Source organism: Vigna unguiculata, chromosome 10 (genome assembly GCF_004118075.2).
Source record: "Vigna unguiculata cultivar IT97K-499-35 chromosome 10, ASM411807v1, whole genome shotgun sequence".
Taxonomy (NCBI): Eukaryota; Viridiplantae; Streptophyta; class Magnoliopsida; order Fabales; family Fabaceae; genus Vigna; species Vigna unguiculata.
Genome location: NC_040288.1, coordinates 30,850,158 through 30,870,197, shown reverse-complemented (window position 1 = coordinate 30,870,197; position 20,040 = coordinate 30,850,158). Strand labels below are relative to the sequence as shown.

Sequence of the window (20,040 nt, the reverse complement as noted above, 5' to 3'; positions counted from 1 at the left end):
TATTTTGTTGACACTTTTTAGCCATTTAATATTATTAATTATATATAGGGTTAAATATATTTTTTGTCCCTCAAGTTTAAGCAAATTTTGGAATTAGTCTCTGTTTGAAACTTTATATCAATTTAGTCCTTCATCTTTAGAAATGCGTGAATTTAGTTATTCTTACCAAATTTTTTTAAGTTTATTTAACATTTTAAACAAATTTTATGATAATATTTGAGTTAACATTGAAGTGAAATTGTGTTAAACGGTGTAAACAACTCAAATACTATCATGAAATGCATGCGCTTGAAACGTTAGATAAACTTAACAATATTTGGTTAAAAAGACTCAATTCACACATTTTTAAAGGTGAAGGACTAAATTGGTCAAAAATTTTAAAGAGGGACTAATTCCAAATTTCAATTAAACTTGAGGGAACAAAAACATATTTAACCCTTATAAATAAATATATATATATATATATATATATATATATATATATATTATCTTTTTATTTTATTTTTAAATTGATTGGCCTAAAAATAAATATATTTCTATATTATTTTTTTCGTTTTTAATTTTATCTTTATATAATTTATAATTAATTATCCATTTAATAAATTATAAACAAATAACTTATTAATTTAATTATTTATTTTAAAGAATAAATATTAAAAAATAACTTATCAAATAACAATTTATTAAAGAATAACATATTAAAAAATAACTTATTAATTTAATAAATTATTAATTTAACTATATATTATTAAAGAATAAATATTAAAGAACAACTTATTAATTTAGTTAATTATTAAAAATAAATTATTAATTTAATTATTTATTATTAAAGAATATCTTATTAAATAATAACTTATTAAAAATAATTTATTAATTTAATTATTTATTATTAAAGAATAACTTATTGAATAAAATTATATTAATTTAATAATTTATTAAATGCCCAATTAATTAAAAATTACAAAAAAAAATATTAAGATTAAATGTAGTAGAAAACTATATTTTATTTTTAGGATAAATTGATTTAAAAATAAAATAAATGAATAAAAAATTAAAATAATTTCTACGTAAATAGAACAACAAAACAAATATAAATAAATAAATTAACAAAAAATCAACTTTTAAGATTACTTGTTAAATAGATAATAAATTAATTTTTTTAGTATTATTTTTTTATTATATTAGATGTAAACACCTATGTTATTTATGTGTTTTCATTACTATTTACTAATAAATTTTCATATGTTTTTTTGAATGTGTCACGTGTTAACTTTACATAGTTTTACTCTTTTGGAGAAAAAATAGTTAAAAAAACATTTTTAAAGAAAATTCTTAAAAATAACATTATATTTTATAGATAAAAAAGTGGGCAGAAGAAAAATTAAGTAAGACAACGTTTAATGATACAATAGATCCCGTTTCCAAGCTTATTTAATTAAGGTTTTCATATAAAAAAATATCACTTATAATGTTAATAATAAGTATGAGTGAAAAAAGAGTGCTCAGAAGAATATTAATCATCCAATGTTAAAGGATGAGAGTAATCGACCCATCAATTACAAGAACTGTCATCACAGCACCATTGAAATGCACCAGCCGGGAATCGAACCCGGGTCTGTACCGTGGCAGGGTACTATTCTACCACTAGACCACTGGTGCATTTTTATAGTTTACACATAAAGGTTTTATATAGAAGAAACTATCAATGTTATTTGTTGACACCCAAAAACTCCCAGCAGTAGAGAGGTTTCCGGAAAGGTATACGTGTACTTTTTATGTGTATTGTTCCTACCAGATAAATATATATTTAGGAGAAACACAAATTATATATGAATTACTATATTTGATAACGGATAGATGAAACATTCCTTTAGTTTTTGTAATTAGTATATTTGATAACAGTTTCTTCCTTTTGCATTCCTAGAACTTCTCATTTTCTCCTTTTAGATTGTGTTTAGGGTTTAGAATGTGAAAATAAAAACAACTTTTGAATTGTAGTATTTAGAAACTAAAAATATAAAAGTTAAAAATGATTTGAAAAAAAAAATAGTTTTTAGATTATATACACGGAAAGTTATTTTTGATTTTTTTTTATTGTACAATCCAAAAATCACTTTTGACAAAAAAGAAGTTATTTTTTACTTTTGGATTCTATGATTAAGAATGGGTTAAATCGAAATTATATTTATATGACGATACAAGAAATAATATGTGAAAGTATATAAGAAGAAGTTGCCTTGTTTATACATGTACAGTGATGTCCGTTACTTTCTTTTTTTAATTTGTTTTAAATTTTTATAATTTTTACTTTTAAGAATTATTTATATATACATATAAATAAATATTAAAAATATATATATTCATGTAAAATATTTTCTAAACTTTTAATTAATTAGTAAATATTTTTAATTAAATAAATTAAAATAATTATTACATTTACATGTTAAATTATTTTATTGTAATTAACGATTGAAATTTAATTTGTAAATGTTATTATATATATATATATATATATATATATATATTTAATCTTTAAAAAAATATAATATAGAAAAGTTAATTTTTTATATTATTTTAATTTTAATTTTTAATTTTAAAAAAGGACAATCAAGTTGATCCGCATTTTGTTCCATCATATTAATGAGCTAGATGGGCCGAGCCAAACAAGTTGACGGGTCGGGCTAAAAAGGATTGTCGGGCCAACCCATTGGGCTTAACCCATTTTGTCACTCCTATAACAAATGGAGAATTTCTTCCCGCGTCCATATATTTTTTTAAATTCCAATTATACATCTGTTGTAATTATAATTTTGGATTCTGCAATTCATAGATATTTCAGATTGTACAATCCGTAATGCAAAATTACATTTATGATTGTACAATGCACAATGCAAACTTACATTCCGGATTGTACAGTTTGTAATGCAAATCTACATTTTGGGTTGTATAGTCCGTAATGCAAATTTGCATTTTGGATTGTATAATCTTTAATGCAAATTTACATTTCGAATTGTACACTTTGTAATGTATAATTAAGTTATGGATTGTACAATCCGGAGTGCACACATATTGTGAAATCCTTAACTTACATTTCACGTCTTTCATAATTGATTTTCATATTCTTCCTTACACTTCATGTTATAATGATATTTCCATTTGTTTTAATGGACACTTGTGAAAATGATGGGGATGGAGGAGGAGGTTATAAGACCCGGGAAAAATAATTATATTTATAAGAGATAATTGGATGTGAGGAATATTAATTGAATTAATACGTAAGGTCATAAACAAATGTGAAGAGCATTTCAACTAGTTAGAGTCTTGTCATGAGTTATTGGTCATTGGTTTGATTCCTTATGTGTGCATTTGAAACAAATATTATTTTTTACCCTATTTTATAATCGTGTAGAGATGATTACGTTGTTTATGTGTGTTTAATTTTTGGTAAACTTCATGGTGCCTTGGGAGGTGGCAACTTGAGGCAGATGCATTGTATGGTACGAGCTTAAGAAAAATTGTGCAATCTAGGAAAATAAATTTTATTATTATTTTTATTGCCTATGAAGGGGAAACAAAGAGTTTTTATCTAAGTTAAAAAATTTGGGACTTGAGAGAGAGAGAGAGAAAGGAAACATGAGATTTGGGGAGAAAAAGTGAGAGCATAATTCCTTGTGTGAATGTGAAGAGTAAGGAAAGGGTAGAACAAAGCTAAGGTGGTCTCATTGCAGGAATTTCGGTTAAAGGGTGCTAAGCCTTATTCTCTTTGATTCTAGTGTGAACGTGTGTTTATGGTTTAGCTTTTCACAATGGAACTGTAAGGGAAAATACTTTATTCTGATTTTTTTTGCATTGTTTGGTGATGGAGTATGGCGTAATATGATGTTTCATTGCCTTGAGAATGGTTAACCTTGATGAAATGAGTGGAAATTTTAACAGGATGAATTTTTACTACTATGTGTATGTGTTCATGGTGTTAATGGGTTTATTATTTTTGTCATTTTGCAAAATTATGATAATATGGTGGAGGTAATAGTTATGTTCAGTTTATATTCATTTTATGGAATTGATTTTTGGTGGAGAAGGAGACTATTGATGGTAAGTTGAACAAATTCCTTGTAGATTGGTTGTGTTGAATATGTGTTCAAATGAGATGAACAAAATTCATTACATGTGGCATGTTGATTTTCACGTTGATGATAATGAGTGGATGGCTATGAACTGGGCATATGGCATCTAAGATAATTTTCTTAATTTTTGATATTGAGAATTAGAGGAATGATGCAAAAGAGAAAAATGGGTTAAGTTTTTTTGTTGAAATTGAATTGAAGTTGAGAATTTGTTTTGGAGTGAACATTGGTCAAATCGGGTTAAAACTTTATGAAGATAAAATTAGATGGCTTATGGTGTGCAAATGTTATATTAAATGTTTTTTCGGTGTAGTACAAATTCAGTAAAAAATCATGATGTTGTATCAATGAGTGGTTGGGTTAGCAATTAATTGAATTGGTGTGTTGCAATGGTGAGTTAGGTTCATGAAGTGGAAGGTTGGGAAGCAAGGAATGAAATTCTATAAAGTTTGGTGTATGATGAATGAGCTTTGATGTTCCTTTACAATTGTATGTCTTTAAAATGACCAAAGTAGGTGTAATTACGTTGTTTCTTGTATTTCTTTACACAACATGGACCCCCAAGCGCTGGCTTCTTTTCGCCAGGTCCTGAGTCTCGGGGTTTGGTTTCGTCAGGCGTTGGTTTCCTACCGTTGCACGCTAGGTCTCGAGTTTATGGGCGCCATGCATCATTGATTTTCTTGCATGTGCAGTTTTCGTAAAATTGCATTTCCCAGTTCATTAATCGTCATATTAAGCTGGAATTTTGACAGTTGGTTCATAACATGTTCTTTAGTTTGAACAGTGTGATATTAGTTTTAAGGTTTGTAGTTGGAGATATTGTTACGCATGATTGCTAGTTTTTCATGGTTGTATTGTGTTAATATTTTGCTGTGATAGATTGTGATAGACTTTATTTGCAATATATTGGATGTTGGGCCTGATGATTGATGTATGTTAAATACAATGATGAGTATTGCATGATATCAATGTGTTGTGATACATGTGATGATGAAGTCTTGATGTGCTTGCGTGTTATTGATCATGAATGCGGATAATCATATGATTGTTGATTTATGTGTGTCATGATGAGAAGTATATGTGCGTATGTATGGAATGGTATGATGTGGCATGATATGATATCATGATGAGTTGAGATGTATTGATGATGTGATTATATATTGCATGAATGAGCATACATATGTGGTGGGACACTATGAATTTTGTGATAGTTGTAAAGCCATAATTGTTCTTTTACCCATAGGGATTTGTCGAGTGAGAGTAAAAAAATTTCGTTCTTCCATAAGTCTTTAACATGAGCTTAGTAAGAGTACTCTTATCCAAGGCTTTGTCGAATTGGTGGAGTTGTTGCTAGTAAGTCTATGGGAAGCAAGGAAATGAATTTTCCAAGAAATGTTGGTGCGCAAGAAGGGTATAATAGTTGGCTATGAGAGAATATCATACATGAAGGTGAAGATGGAGGTGGGAGAAGATGAGGTGGAGTTAGAGGTGGAAGAAGAAGATATGGTGGAAGTGAAGGGGGAAGAAGAAAATGGGATGGTGGAGGAAAGTGTGGATATGTTGTGGGGATGAGAGAAGAAGATAAGGACTAGTTTGACTTTTTACCTTACTTATAGGGGTGCAATAAGAAAACATGAGGGTGCAAGAATAAATTTCCTAACAAATGAAGTGGATGTGGGTTAAATATATTTTTTAGTCCCAACGGCAAAATTAGAATTTTGATCCTCTAACAAATTGGAATTTTTATCCATTTGAAGCACATAATGCAATGAGACATTTATACCGTGTGGAGAGTGACAATCCTTTTACATCAACCTTAACACCTTTTTGGGCCAAGTCAAACATATAAGTCCAACTCCCTCCAACATCCACAGTCCAATAACAGCAGACACCTTCTCCCTGCACCTCCAAGGCTTCTTCAGTACCCCCAAATTTACCATTATACCCTTAATTAATTTGTAGGTGAAAGTGGGTGAAAATGGTGGAAGAGCAGTAAATGAAATTTACTGCGTCAATTTGTCTCTGCACCCCGAAATTATTTCATACCTTCATTCTGTCTGTTTCTTCCCGTTTGCTCTCTGTTTCTTCTCCATTCTCACTGTGGTCCACTGCCTTCATTTTAATTTTCTCTACTTCATTCTCTCGTGGTGGTCCCTGGTCCGAGGTTTGTGTGTTCACTTTCATTAATTTTATTTTTGAAAGCTCTCTTCTTTATTCTCTCATTGTAACTGTCCTCCATTCTCTTTCTGTGCTTGAAGGTGTTTCTTGTGAGTTCCCTGTGCTTGAAGGTCCTCCATTCTCTCCTCTTATCTTCTCTGCAGGTTAGCCTCTTCGAATTTGATTTGAATGGTTGGAATGTTAATATTAGTTTTGCATTTTTTTTTCTTTTTATTCTGTGAAACAGATTTCGTGATACGTTTCAAGAAAAAGCGAAATGGATTTCAAAATCCGTTTGAAAAAAAAACATGAAACTTTATGAAACAAATTTTGGAATCCGTTTCATACTTTTATGAAACAGATCATGTATTCCGTTTCTGGAAAAAAAAATTAAAATTTGTGAAATGGAATTTGTAATCTGTTTCAGAAAAGTATGAAACGGATTTCGAAATCTGCTTCATAAGTTTCCATGTCTTTGTTTTATGAAATGGATTTTGGAATCCGTTTCATACTTTTCTGAAACGGATTACGAATTCCGTTTCATAATTTTTTTTTTCAGAAGCGAAATACGTGATCCGTTTCAGAAAAGTATGAAACGGATTCCAAAATCCATTTCATAAAGTTTCATGTTTTTTTTTTCAAACGAATTTTGGGATCCGTTTCATACTTTTCTGAAACGGATCACGTATTCCGTTTCTTGAATTTTTAAATGCAGTTTTTGAAATTTTTAATGAAGGGTTCTTGACGTTTTATTAACTATAATCTTTTGTTTTCGTTATAAAATAGCATAATGTTGCTTATGTGTTTATGTGCGTGTTGATTGTGGATTTAGTGTGTTGGTATTGAATGTGGATTTATTGTATTGGTGAGTGAGTGCAGTGGTGTGCGCGAGTTTGTGAGTGAGTGTATATTGTGTGCTTGAGTGAGGTGAATTTTTGAATGTGAATCATGCAATCAGTTTTGAATATCACCACCATGCAATCAGTTTTCAATGTGAGTTTTTGAATGTGAATTGACCGAAACAATTTTGAAATTGATTAAACGTTGGCAAAATTTTTGTATCACTTCGTGTTTGTCTGAGAACTTTGGATCTGTACGAGAACTTTACTTTGCATATGTAATGTGTGTTGTGTAATAGGTGAGACACTCGATTGAGGTGTCGTGTTGCATTCTTTTCTCTGATACCTGTTGCATTGTTTTTTAATATTCTTATCTGTTATTATGTGGTTGCCCTAGATGGGGTTGTTTGACGTATTAAAATATTTTATTTTTTTATTATAGCTCATTATGGAAGATCATCATTTTAGTTATTTGAGTTTCTTTGATTCTTAAATGGATTCTTAAGTGGATTCTCAACTAAATTGTAGTCTCATGTCAGACTTTTCTGATTTTGTTCATGATATCTGCGAACAAGATTATACATCTCATTTTACAACCGATGATATCTTCCCAACACGTGAAGATTTAATTAAGTGGGTTAGAGGGATTGCTTATAATCTTGGATTTGTTGTTATTATTCTAAGATCAGATAAATATAATGACAACCAGGAAGAAAGACCCATGTATTATTAAGTTGTGAAAGAGGTGGAAAATATAGAAAATACAAATGTGATGCAGAACTGAGTTTATCTGGGACAAAAAAATGTGATTGTCCCTTTAGATTGAGAGGGAGACCCATCTCTCAAGGGGAGGGATGGGTGTTGAACATAAAATGTGGTTACCATAATCACGATGTCTCATCTACTCTAGTTGGTCATTCCTATGCGGGTATGTTGAAGTCTACTGAACAGTTGTTGCTTGTTGATATGACTAAAAGTCAAGTAAAACCTGCAAATATATTTCTCACTCTCAAAGAAAAAGATGAGTGTAATGCTACAACTCTGAAGCAAGTGTATAATGCAAGATATAGGTACACACGTTCAGTAAGAGGTTCAAGGACTGAGTTACAATAGTTAATGTTGATGTTGAATGTGATCACTACATCCATTTTAGTAGATGTCTTGATGAATCTGATGTGGTTAGCGATATGTTCTGGACCCATCCTGATGTTGTGAAGTTGTTAAATTCATTCAATATTGTGTTCTTAATGGATAGTACTTACAAAACCAACAAATATTGGTTGCCATTGCTTGAGATTGTTGGTGTGACCTCAACAAGATTAACTTTCTTAGTCGCGTTTGCATTTTTATCTAGTGAAAAGCAAAATAATTTCATTTGGGCTCTTGAAAGGCTAAGAGGTATGTTTATGACGTCTAAAGGTGGTCCACAAGTCATTGTAACTGATAGGGATCTGGCTCTAATGAATGTTGTTGGCATTGTGTTCCTTGAGTGTTATCATCTTTTATGTCGTTTCCATATTCAAAAAAATGTGCAAGAAAAGTGCAAAATGTTAGTGAATTCTGTTGATGCATGAGATGTTGTACTGCAAGCCTGGGAGAATGTCATGGACTGTGAAGATGAATTAAAGTTTAATGATTGTGTTAATCGTCTTGAGCTTGTTTGCCAATCATGGCCTGTATTCTTTGAATATGTTAATGACTCGTGGATCTTTCCTTACAAGAAATTCTTTGTGAAGGCATGGACGAACAAAGTTATGCATTTAGGGAATACAACATCAAATAGGTATGTTTGCATTTTGCTATTAATTAATTTTATATGATTTCCTTGTATAAATTGTATTAGGGTTGAGTCTGCTCACTGGAGTCTAAAGAGAGTTCTTGGAAGTAGTATGGGAGACCTTTGTTCGTGTTGGGATGGAATTCACAACATTATTATCTTGCAACATAACAAAATTAAGGCGTCTTTTGAAAGAAGTATAAATCTGATCACTGACTCTTACAAGGCATTGAGTTATAGAAGATTAGTGGGAAATATTTCTAGATGTGCCTTAGAACTCCTTGCTCTAGAGTTGGAAAGAGTAAAGAAGATTGGATTCGATACTAGTCGTTGTGGTTGCATTCTCAGACAAACTTATGATCTTCCATGTGCGTGTGAATTAGCACGATATGATCCTAGGATGATTCCTCTCCAAGAAATTCATGTCATGTGGACCAGGTTGAGCTTCTCAAATGTGTCGTCTTCACAATTCGAAGGGCAATTATCTATTCAGAGGGAGATTGATCTACTGCTTAATCTTTTCAAAGAAGTTGACATTGTAGGAAAAGTCACCATCAAACATAAATTACTTGACATAGTTTGCCCTTCGATGACATCGATGTTACCGCCATCGAGTAAAGTTAAGACGAAAGGTGCACCTAAGAGTCATCGATCAAAGAAGTCAACCAAACGTGATCCCTCATATTTTGAGCATGTGTACGCCTTCATTGAGTCATCAAGACAAGACACATGTGTTGCAAAAATAGAAAACAACATGAAGACCAAAGGTGTAATTCAAGAAAAAGTAATACCCATGCTAGAACAGTTCAATCATGTTTTTCATCCTTATATACTGGATGTTGTAGATGTTGTGGCGGATGGTCATTGTGGATATAGATGCATTGTTGCATTATTGGGTATGGGTGAGGAGTCATGGCCTCTAATCAGACATGATCTATACAAAGAACTTAGTCAATGGCGAGATGAATATGCAACATTATTTGGAGGCTATGATTGTCTGGAAGAACTGAGAAAGTCTTTGCTAGTTCATTCACCATCAGGGGTATAACTTCTACACACTAATGTTGAAACTTATGTATTAAAAGTTTTTTATGATTTTATTTTATTATAATCTAATTAATTATATACAGGTTAATCGAGACAAGTGGATGACTATACCAGACATGGGGTATGCGATTGCTAATCGATATAATGTAATCCTCGTGTGCTTGTCATCAGTTTAGAATTTGACGATATTCCCACTTCGTACATCCCCACCTATTTCGCAAAGTCAACATCGACTAATTTGTATCAGACATGTTTACAGTTCTCATTTTGTGCAGGTATATATGTGTGTGTGTGTGTGTATATATATATATTATTTTTTTAAAAGAAATTTATTTCTTTATTGACTAATTGCATATTTACAGGTTCGTCTACAAGAAGGTTGTCCATTACCGACAGTGAATATCATATCATCTAGCAATTGTTACCCAAAGGCAAAAGGGTGGGCATCATTTTATAGAGATAGGATGCAAGCATTCCTAGATTTACACGTAGTGGATCGTAGTTATGTAGATCTCATGGAAGACTGATATTTGTTAATTGTATTAAATATTTGACTGTTGTAGTTTGTAATTATTTTACTAATATATAAAATTCTAACTCCTCTGGCTAAGGACGGATATATTTTGGCCTTATTACTAACATTAAATAACTTAATATAAAATCTCATATATAGATGAAATAACTTAATATAAAATCCAATAAAAATGTAAATTGTAACATCAAATACAAATAAATAGTAAATCGACTATCCAGACGTAGATGGTCGTCGACCTCAAACTCTATGTCCTCCTCTAGTCTCTTCCTCTTCAACGCCATCACGAGCCATCTGCAATAACTCATACGTGCGATCCCAAACAATTGTGCCTTCAGTTATAGCGGAAATAGCGCGTCCAGTGACATAACGTATGGCACGGGGTTCGGTCTCCACATATGTATCCTGTAATTGCTTCCTTCCCAATGTAGGGAAGTGCTCGTATATCCAAGCCTGTATCAAATAACATTTCATTTAACTATTGTGATATAAAACAAAAAACAAGTAAAACATTGAATAAAATGTAATATAAATGGGTACCTGTAGAAGAGGTAGATATCCAACTAATTGTTTTGTATTTGCAAAACTGACATCTCCTAGCTACTCATATAAGTAGACAAGAGCAGCAACTCCCCAAGCATAATGTGTACGAACATAGGTGGCGCTTTTATTAGCAAATATCGTGCACCCTACAAGGTGCAAAAGATATGCACATGTAGCAAACTCCCATAACTCGTTATCACAACAGCTATCATACAACTCTCTCAACCAGCTAAGTCTGATCTGTGCACCCCGACTTTGATTCAGCTCCTCACAAGCCATGGCCCGATCAACACCAAGAAGTGTCATCAAAATCTCAACTGAATCTTCATATTCAAGATTTTCAGTGGAGCAAAAATGTCCAGTGATGGAAAGATGGAGGAGCGACCAGACGTCATCTAAAGTGATGGTCATCTCCCCAATGGGTAGATGAAAAGTATTAGTCTCGGGATGCCATCTCTCCACGAAACCCAATACTAACCTAAGATCGGTATATTCATATAAAATATCGCACAGAGGCGATAATCCAGAAGCTACCACAAAGGGGAGAACAGAAGGGTGAGGACGTCCTAATTTCTTCACTTTTTTAATATGGGAGACTATTTTCACAACTCGATCCTAACATAAAAGAAACAAAAAAGAATAAAAATACATAACAACAATAAAATTAAACATTTATGAAAACTTCTTACTTACCTGACCATCCCATATCATGCGTGCAACATGATCCTGGTACCGAGTCAATAAAGATGTATCAGACAGACCACCTAGAAATCCTGCACCATTGTTATCAATCCCCTGCTCCTCGTCCTGAGGAACATTAGAAACCTCATGCTCAACAACATCATCCTGAACAACATTAACCTCGTGCTGACCCCTTCTACGAGCTGAAGTTGTCGGTCTCTTCCGTGCAGCACCCTGTGTGAAACTTTCGAGTGCATCATGTGAACCACATCTAGATAAATTTCCTCGTGTCCTAGCCATATCTATAATTCAAAGTTTGAAATTTTACAATCCAATATAAATTTCCTCGTGTCCTAGCCATTTCGTTTTTGTTTTTTATCTAATTTAAAGTTTAATTATCATTTAGTTTAATTTATTTTTATAATTACATTTATTTTTCAAAAAGTTATTTAAAAATATCATAGCCAGAGAGAAATAGTTGAATTTAATAAAAATTAAATAAAAAATATATTTTATTTTGAATCCTAATATTTTTATTAAAAGTGAGATACATTAATTAAGACAGAATATTTGAATGGAAGATAATTTTTAGATTTTTTAAAGACTGGAAGACGTTCAACTTACTTCACTTTAACACATTCAAAACAAATTGTATGACCAATGTAAATAACAAATCTTGTAGTTGCTTTGCACACTTAAAATTAATCATATTTCCTCATGAGTCATATCAATAACGTCTTCAAACAATTAATTTTTTTTTCATAAAAAAATTGTAAATATATAAGCCGATTAATCGTCTCGGTATAAATTTTAAATCAACAATACCTAGTTGAATATGATCTCTAATTAGTTAATTTTAATGTGCTTAACTCTATAATACAATATTAGATTTATAGAAAGACTAATTACAATATTATTATAACATAGAGCAAGAATATTACTCTAGTAGAAGTTATACTCTACTATTTGATTCTTAATCCATAACATTTGTGAAGAACAACATGCAACTGATTAAGAGTGTATTTAAAAAATTAAATACTAATTATTTTTCGGTTAAAAATTCTCCAAAAACTATTTGAAACCAATCCATTAATATAAACAGTATCTAACCACATCAAAAATTGAGTGAAGAAATAAGTCCAAACTTATTTAACGTAATCCGTTGCATATAAATGCAAAATACGTTTCAGAAATAACAACAAAAATTTTACAAAACGGAGTTCAAATTTCATTTCTGAAAGTGTAGAAACGGATTACGAATCCGTTTCATATAAAAAAAACAAAAAATACGGAACAACTTTCAGAATCCGTTTATAAAAAAACATGAAACGAATTCTGTAATCCGTTTCACATAAACAATTTAAGAAACGACTTTTGTAATCCGTTTCTAGAAAACATGAAACGACTTCTGTATTCTGTTTCATAACACACAAAAATTTTAGGAGTCCCTTTTGGCACAGATGGAATGATTATATATATATATATATATATATATATATATATAGATATAGATATAGGTTCATAAATCACTGTAAACACGAAAAAACATTACAAATTTGAGAAAACTTAACTGGAAGAAGACGTGTGTGGATTAACTGCAGGGAAGGGTGGCTCTCAGTGTCGACACGGACTCCTTTTGGGTTGGTGCTTGCTGCTGCACGATGATCTTCTCCACAAATGAACAAATGAAGGCAAAGAAGGAGCAAAAGGAGGGGGAGGAAGCGGAAAAAAGAAAACCTTTTAAATGTGTTTTGTAGGTCAAAGAATCAAAGAATCTTTGGGGTGCAGAGACGTGTCCAAATTCGCTGACTGTGTAGGGATGGAGTGCAAATAATAATTTTTTTACTGCTTTTTCTTTTTCTTGATTTAACTTTTAACTTGGACAAAATTAAAAATAAAAAAAGTTTTGAATGTACAGAAGAAATGCTTTTAGGTGCAGGAAAAAGCCCCCTAACAGCAAGTCACCCATCTTTGGCCCCGGAGAACAACAATCCAATGCAACCAACCCAACTATGCACCATCCTCCTTGGGCACGGGCACAAGTCCTATGTTGCTTCTTGGATCACTACAATACGCAATAGATCACATCGAGAAAAATTATCTGTGAGGCTATCCTAGATGATAATAACACTCTAAAAAATTTAACTTTGAGCAATGGGATGAAATAAGGTATTATAACATTTTCATGTAGTGTGAAAAAATAAATATCTACATAGTGAGAAAACCATCTTGTTTTTAGATATTAAAGTCATACGAATGGAATGAGACTAGTAATGATAGTTTGAGCTAGGAAATATAATATGATAGTTTGATCATATTAATTGTTAGAAAATAAATAGTTTGCATTGTCTCAAATCTAAATTGATCGTTGTCTCTTAAATATTCACATTATTCTTTTTCAATATGCTAACTTTTGCATTTGCTACTTACATTCCTATACTCCTTATCAGGCATTCCTCGTTATAATGTAATGACAAAAGTGAAGTTTTATAATTCTCACGCTTTCACATAAATACCGTCCTAATGCTACTTGAATTTGTCCAGATTTTTTTTTTTAATATTAACTAGACATAAGTGCGGGTGACACTGATATTTTCTTCCCCTGTATAGAACTACTGAAAACTCTAGAATGAAGTTCCATTGCACACAAATTCTTCATTCCATTTCCAATCTTTCTCCCTCACTCTCAGCTTTTAAGAGATGCCATCACCTCACCCTCTCAGAAACCTCACCACCCCATCACCACCACTTCTCCATTTTCTTCCTTCAACCTCTTTCACTCTCTCATTCTCCCATTCCCATCCCATGACACCTTCATTCTCTTCTTCTGCATCTTCTCCATCTTCATCTTCTCCTTCAACATCTTCTTCCACCCCCCAACAACAACAACAAAATCCTCAGAACAACCTCAACCAACACAAACTCTCCCACGTTCTCAAATACCACAACCAAACCAAGCACAACTTCAACCAATACGCCCGGGGGCCTCACGGCCTCGACTGGGCCAACCAGCCCAACCCTTTTCGCAGATACCTCTCCGCCCCTCTCATCTCTCTTCTCCACCCACAACCACCGTATCAACCACCGCTTTACCACTCTCTCTTCCTTTCTCTCCCCTCTCCCCACCCCATTTCCCAATCCACCGTTTCCCAGTTCCTCTTCGATTCCCTCGCCCTCTCCGCCTGGAAAACCACCGGCTTCTCCACTTGGTCCCTCAGGGTTAACCCAAGTAGCGGCAATTTGCACCCCACTGAAGCCTACATCGTTGCCCCACCCATACCCTCTATCTCCGATTCCGCTTTTGTCGCTCATTATGCCCCAAAGGAGCATTCTTTGGAACTCAGAGCGCAAATCCCATCTGGGTTTTTCCCTAAGTTTTTTCCACCCAATTCGTTTCTTGTTGGGTTGTCCTCGGTTTTCTGGCGTGAGGCTTGGAAGTACGGGGAACGGGCGTTCAGGTACTACCAGTTTTTTGTTCTTAAATTATCCCCCTTTCAGAAAATGTTTAAGTAGTAGTAGTGCTATAAATATTACACATTATGTTGAGTGGTCATTTAAGTCTTAAAACATTGTTCAAGTTTGTCATCGAAGTTTGTGAAGATGTTGTTTTGTTAATTTTTTTTTTCTTCAAATTTCTAGAGAAGGTAATTATAAAAAAAAAAATTATCTTTTTCAATAAGCTTGACATAGTTTATGCATGTATTAATCTGTAGGATCTCTTCATTTAGCTTCTCCAAGAGTTCATCTTGATTTTTGCTTGTGCATCATGGAGAAGTTTAATTCAGTTTTCTATTTTTTCTTTTTCTAGAAGTACTTACGGGGAAATTTATTTAGACAAGGCAAAATTCATTATCTTAGGAGAGAATAAAATAGGGACGAAATTAATGGTTTATTCAATTCAGGTACTGTAACCATGATGTCGGTCATGCCATTGGGGCAGTTGCCATGGCTGCTGCGAGTCTTGGTTGGGATGTGAAGGTTTTGGATACCTTGGGGTGTGAGGAGTTGAAGACTCTCATGGGGCTTCATGTTTTCCCTGATTTTGAGATTCCATCGCGTGCTGTTAGAGGGAAGATTCCAGAAATTGAGTTTGAGCATCCTGATTGTGTGATGCTGGTTTATCCGAATGGGGTTGGTGGATTTGATATTAATTGGAAGGAATTAAGTGAAGCTATATTGGGGTTTGATAAGTTGGAGTGGAAGGGGAAACCTAACTCCCTTAGCAAAGAGCATGTGTGTTGGGATGTTATTTATAGGACTGCTGAGGCTGTGAAGAAGCCTTTGACATTGGGAGATAAGTTCTTGGTTGAGCCGTTTCAGAGGAGTGGTGTTTGTGGAGAGGGTTTGTATAAGGGGTTAAGTATGAGGGAAGTTGTTAGGAAGCGAAGGAGTGCTGTTGATATGGATGGAGTTACAAAAATTGAGAGAGATGCATTTTATCAGATTCTGTTGCATTGTCTTCCTTCAGGTTGCCAGGGTGGAGGGAGGCAAAGAAGGCCGCTAGCCTTGCCATTCCGGGCTCTTCCATGGGATGCCGAGGTGCATGCTGCTTTGTTTGTTCATAGAGTGGTGGGATTGCCTCAAGGATTGTATTTCTTGGTGAGGAATGAAAATCATTTTGATGAATTGAAGAAAGCAATGCTACCTGACTTTTTGTGGACCAAGCCTGAGGGCTGCCCGGATGAGCTTCCACTGTATGAACTGCTAAGATCTGATTGCCAGAAGCTGGCAAAGCAGCTTTCTTGCCACCAGGTATGTGGCAATTGGTGATTGCCTGCTTGTCTTTTGAATTTGCATTGCTTTATAGAGTTTCTTAAAGTTTGTGAATTATGTTGTACATGATGATCTAATAGTTTTCTAGATAGATTGTGAAATGAAACACAGTCATTGAGGAGATGAAATATGTCTTTATTAGGATGAAAGTGAGGGTTTATGCTACTGTTTTTAATAGATAGGTGTGTTAAATTTGGATCTTGCTTTTAATCAGGAACTATTATTGAAAAACAGTTTACTTGGTTCCTACAAAGAACTAATATATCCATCATTCTCACATACTTACTGTCTGGTAGTTTTGTCTCTACCATTGAATAAGTGAACAGACTGTTGTTTATTCCTAATAGCATCATAGTATGGAATTTGAGTTTGCGGGTATCAAAGCTTTGACCTTTTTCCGTGTTTTATTATCTTAAGATCTACTGGTTCAAGTACAGAAATGATTTAGCTTTTGATTTATTCTTTCTATTGATAACTCTAATGTACCATGATATTATACTATTAATTGTATAACACTAATATCAGTCTTATTTCTAATTAGAATCTGAACTGATACTCAATGAATATTCTGTATCCTGTTTTACAAATGTGAAACGTTCTTGCAGGACATTGCAAGTGATGGTTGCTTCAGCCTTGGTATGGTAGCCCGTATGGAACCTACTTTGCGTGAGAAGAATGTCTGGATGTATCCACGATTATTTTGGGAAACTGGAGTCCTTGGACAGGTGTTGTACCTTGAAGCACATGGTATTGGAATCTCAGCAACTGGAATTGGTTGCTTCTTTGATGACCCTGGTATGATTCTTTGTTCACCACTGTGCTGAGAACTTTGGTCTGATGGCAGTTATGTTTTTCTTTAGTCCTAATGAAAAAGTGTTTACATCAATTGCACTTTTATATATAGGAAAAGTATTCAGTACCTACGCATTAACTGCACTTTTCACTCACGGCAGTGTTGATAATTTGACATCTTTCTTCAATGTTCCATTATGCTGACATGCATTAAAGTTTTAGTTTCTAAATTGTCTCTTTTATGCAACCATTTCTCCTTTAACATTTGGTTGAAGATAGATTTTAAATTTGAATTTAGTATATGGTACTAGAATTAGATAGAAACTGCACCAAGGTCCCTTAAGACATTCATTGAATACAATCATGTTTGATGTGATGATAACGCTTGTAGTGTTATTCATAATTATGGTAAGCAGTTCAATATCTAGGTGCTGGCCATGGTAGTGTAAAGGAGAAGAGAAATGAAGAAACTTACACGAGAGATGAAAATAAAATCTGAGATAGTAGCAGTGGAGAAGAAAACAAGTTAGAGAAGAGAACATGTTACCATGTCCCCTTCACTGGCTCAAACGAATACTATTCTAAATCTATTTCAGCAACACACTTACACAGTATTTTAATATCTCACTTATGTGAAAGTTTCTAAATTATGATTTTAATAATATTTAATTGATAATGAAGCAGCAGCACACTCACATAAACTTTAATCCACATCAACTCTAATCCTACTTTTCTGAAACATCTAGAACCTAGATCACGTGATCTTTTATTTTAACTTTATATCTTTTTATTTTTTTTTATCTTATACATATATAATCTAGATATTTCTGATTGTATATGATATGTTCCTTATTTCTATATAGCTTTTCCTCAAACTGGAGCATATAAGTTGTATGTGCTTAGTTTTCTCCAAATACGTGATCAAATGATCACTAGGGTTGACAAATCTAGCAGTGATTGTACTTTTTAGATGGAGAACCAGATTCTAAGAAACGTTCTGTACTAATACAATTGAAGTCTATATACTTGAACACACCTAAATTGTGAAAAACTTGCTTGTACTGTACTTCTTGCATTCTGGAATTAGTACACAGATGTTGAAAATCTTGTGATCTTTTGCAGTTCATCAGCTCCTTGGCTTAAAAGACTCAACATTCCAGAGCCTTTATCATTTTACTGTTGGAGGTCCTGTCTTAGACAAGCGTATAATGAGTTTACCAGCATATCCAGGCCCTGATGACGATGCTTAAAGCTGCACCAATGAATTCAAATTATCATTCAATGCTCACAGGGTAACTTATTTACAGAAGGCATGTTAGATGAATCCTTCTTACAACCACACTTTCTATAAACTTTTCTAACATTCTATATATGTGAGGTGAAATCATCTTGCTTGCATAAACTACACATACTATAAGATTTTGACATTGGTAACAAACTAAATGCGTAATAATCATCACAACAATAAATCTGAGTTAGGAATTGTACTACAATGATGAATAAAATGGTAGATAATTTTGTTGTACAGTTAGTTTTAGAGGTTGGTATATTGGTTGGACAAACCAGTAATAAATCTCTCTTCTATATAAGCCACATTGTCTTTGTTTCATAAATTTTTTATTCAGTGTAATTCCTAGATTGTAATTCATTGTTCTCTCATTTTTACGGTGGTTCTAAACTTGATATCACAGTGATGACATTTGCGATGAAGATGTCTATATTTTTGCCACCCTTTGAAATTTTTTCATCTACGTTTCTTCATCTTTTGGCAGCCTTCTTGATTGTATGATAAATTTTAGTCTTTCCAGAATTTTGTTTCCTGCTGGATGGTTTGCTTGATTCGAGGAAAGTGAAGACTAAGGTCACTTTGATTGTTGCGTTGGAAAAGAGTTATAAACTTTTCATAGAAAATGAAAGAAAAGAAAATAAAAGAATATATAAAATGACAAAATACTACTTACATGTTTATTTGTAATTGATAAAGTGAGGTTTTAGTCATCATAAATATGTTTTAATTTCTAAGAATGGAATGATATGCAAAGGAAAAAGAACATTTTTTATTTTCTGTTTTTCTTTCCTCGATTCATTCATATTGATGAAGTTAATTTCAGTTGATGTGATGTTTCGTTAATATTGCTTAGAGTTCTTTTCTAAAAGTATTTTAGTTAAGGTTTCTTTTGTCAAATTTTTACTTGATGTAAAGTGACAAATTTTGTTTGAATGACATTCACAAAATCAATCTTAGAAGAGATGGTCAATTAATGGATATTAAAATAATCTTTACCAACATTTGAAAAATAATATTGTGTGACATCGATTGATTTTTTTACTGACTAAAAATAATCACAACAAACTTCTTTTAAAAATTCTACCAAACATATACTTCAGCAAATTTTATTTGAGAAAATTTTAATCAAATGTCAAACAATAAATATAGTTACCTAAATGAACAGATCAATATCAATAATTTAAACTGGAAAATACCACTATCAATATAGATTAAAAATCTTTTACCTACAATCATCAAAATCTTCTTTTTCCGATACTGAAAAAAAATAAAGGCTATCATTGAGTGAGAATAGCTCAACCACTACTGATTGAAAAAATCTTAACTAATATTCAATGAGAATTACCTCAATCTTTAAGTCTTGGTTGACAAAAATAGAAAAAAGGCTAAATAAAATTAACATAAAATTAATAAAAACTTAAATTAATAATGTTATTACGAGATGAAAGTTAAGAATTTAGATTATAATAATAATAGTAGTATCT

The 20,040-nt window shown here is 32.6% G+C and overlaps 3 protein-coding genes and 1 non-coding gene across 4 annotated transcripts; 2 read left to right on the top strand and 2 right to left on the bottom strand.

Annotated features, from left to right (window-relative positions):
- Positions 1-1,588: 1,588 nt before the first annotated feature.
- Positions 1,589-1,659, bottom strand: TRNAG-GCC. The gene has a single exon. It is a non-coding gene; the product is annotated as a tRNA-Gly (tRNA).
- Positions 1,660-5,519: 3,860 nt separating this feature from the next.
- On the top strand, positions 5,520-10,474 carry LOC114165527. The gene is made up of 6 exons (XM_028050129.1): positions 5,520-5,676; positions 6,386-6,448; positions 8,714-8,906; positions 8,967-9,942; positions 10,031-10,093; positions 10,310-10,474. Exons 1-6 carry the CDS (start codon positions 5,520-5,522, stop codon positions 10,472-10,474), a joined length of 1,617 nt encoding a protein of 538 aa, XP_027905930.1.
- Positions 10,475-10,719: 245 nt separating this feature from the next.
- On the bottom strand, positions 10,720-12,003 carry LOC114165526 (protein MAIN-LIKE 1-like). The gene is made up of 4 exons (XM_028050128.1): positions 11,716-12,003; positions 11,173-11,637; positions 11,020-11,079; positions 10,720-10,932 (listed from the first exon to the last, which is right to left on the bottom strand). Exons 1-4 carry the CDS (start codon positions 12,001-12,003, stop codon positions 10,720-10,722), a joined length of 1,026 nt encoding a protein of 341 aa, XP_027905929.1.
- A 2,293-nt stretch (positions 12,004-14,296) lies between these two features.
- LOC114167463 lies at positions 14,297-18,761 on the top strand. Its single transcript, XM_028052556.1, has 4 exons — positions 14,297-15,161; positions 15,606-16,455; positions 17,082-17,271; positions 18,391-18,761. The coding sequence occupies exons 1-4, from the start codon at positions 14,404-14,406 to the stop codon at positions 18,516-18,518; spliced, it is 1,926 nt and encodes a 641-aa protein (XP_027908357.1). The 5' UTR covers positions 14,297-14,403; the 3' UTR covers positions 18,519-18,761.
- Positions 18,762-20,040: the final 1,279 nt, after the last annotated feature.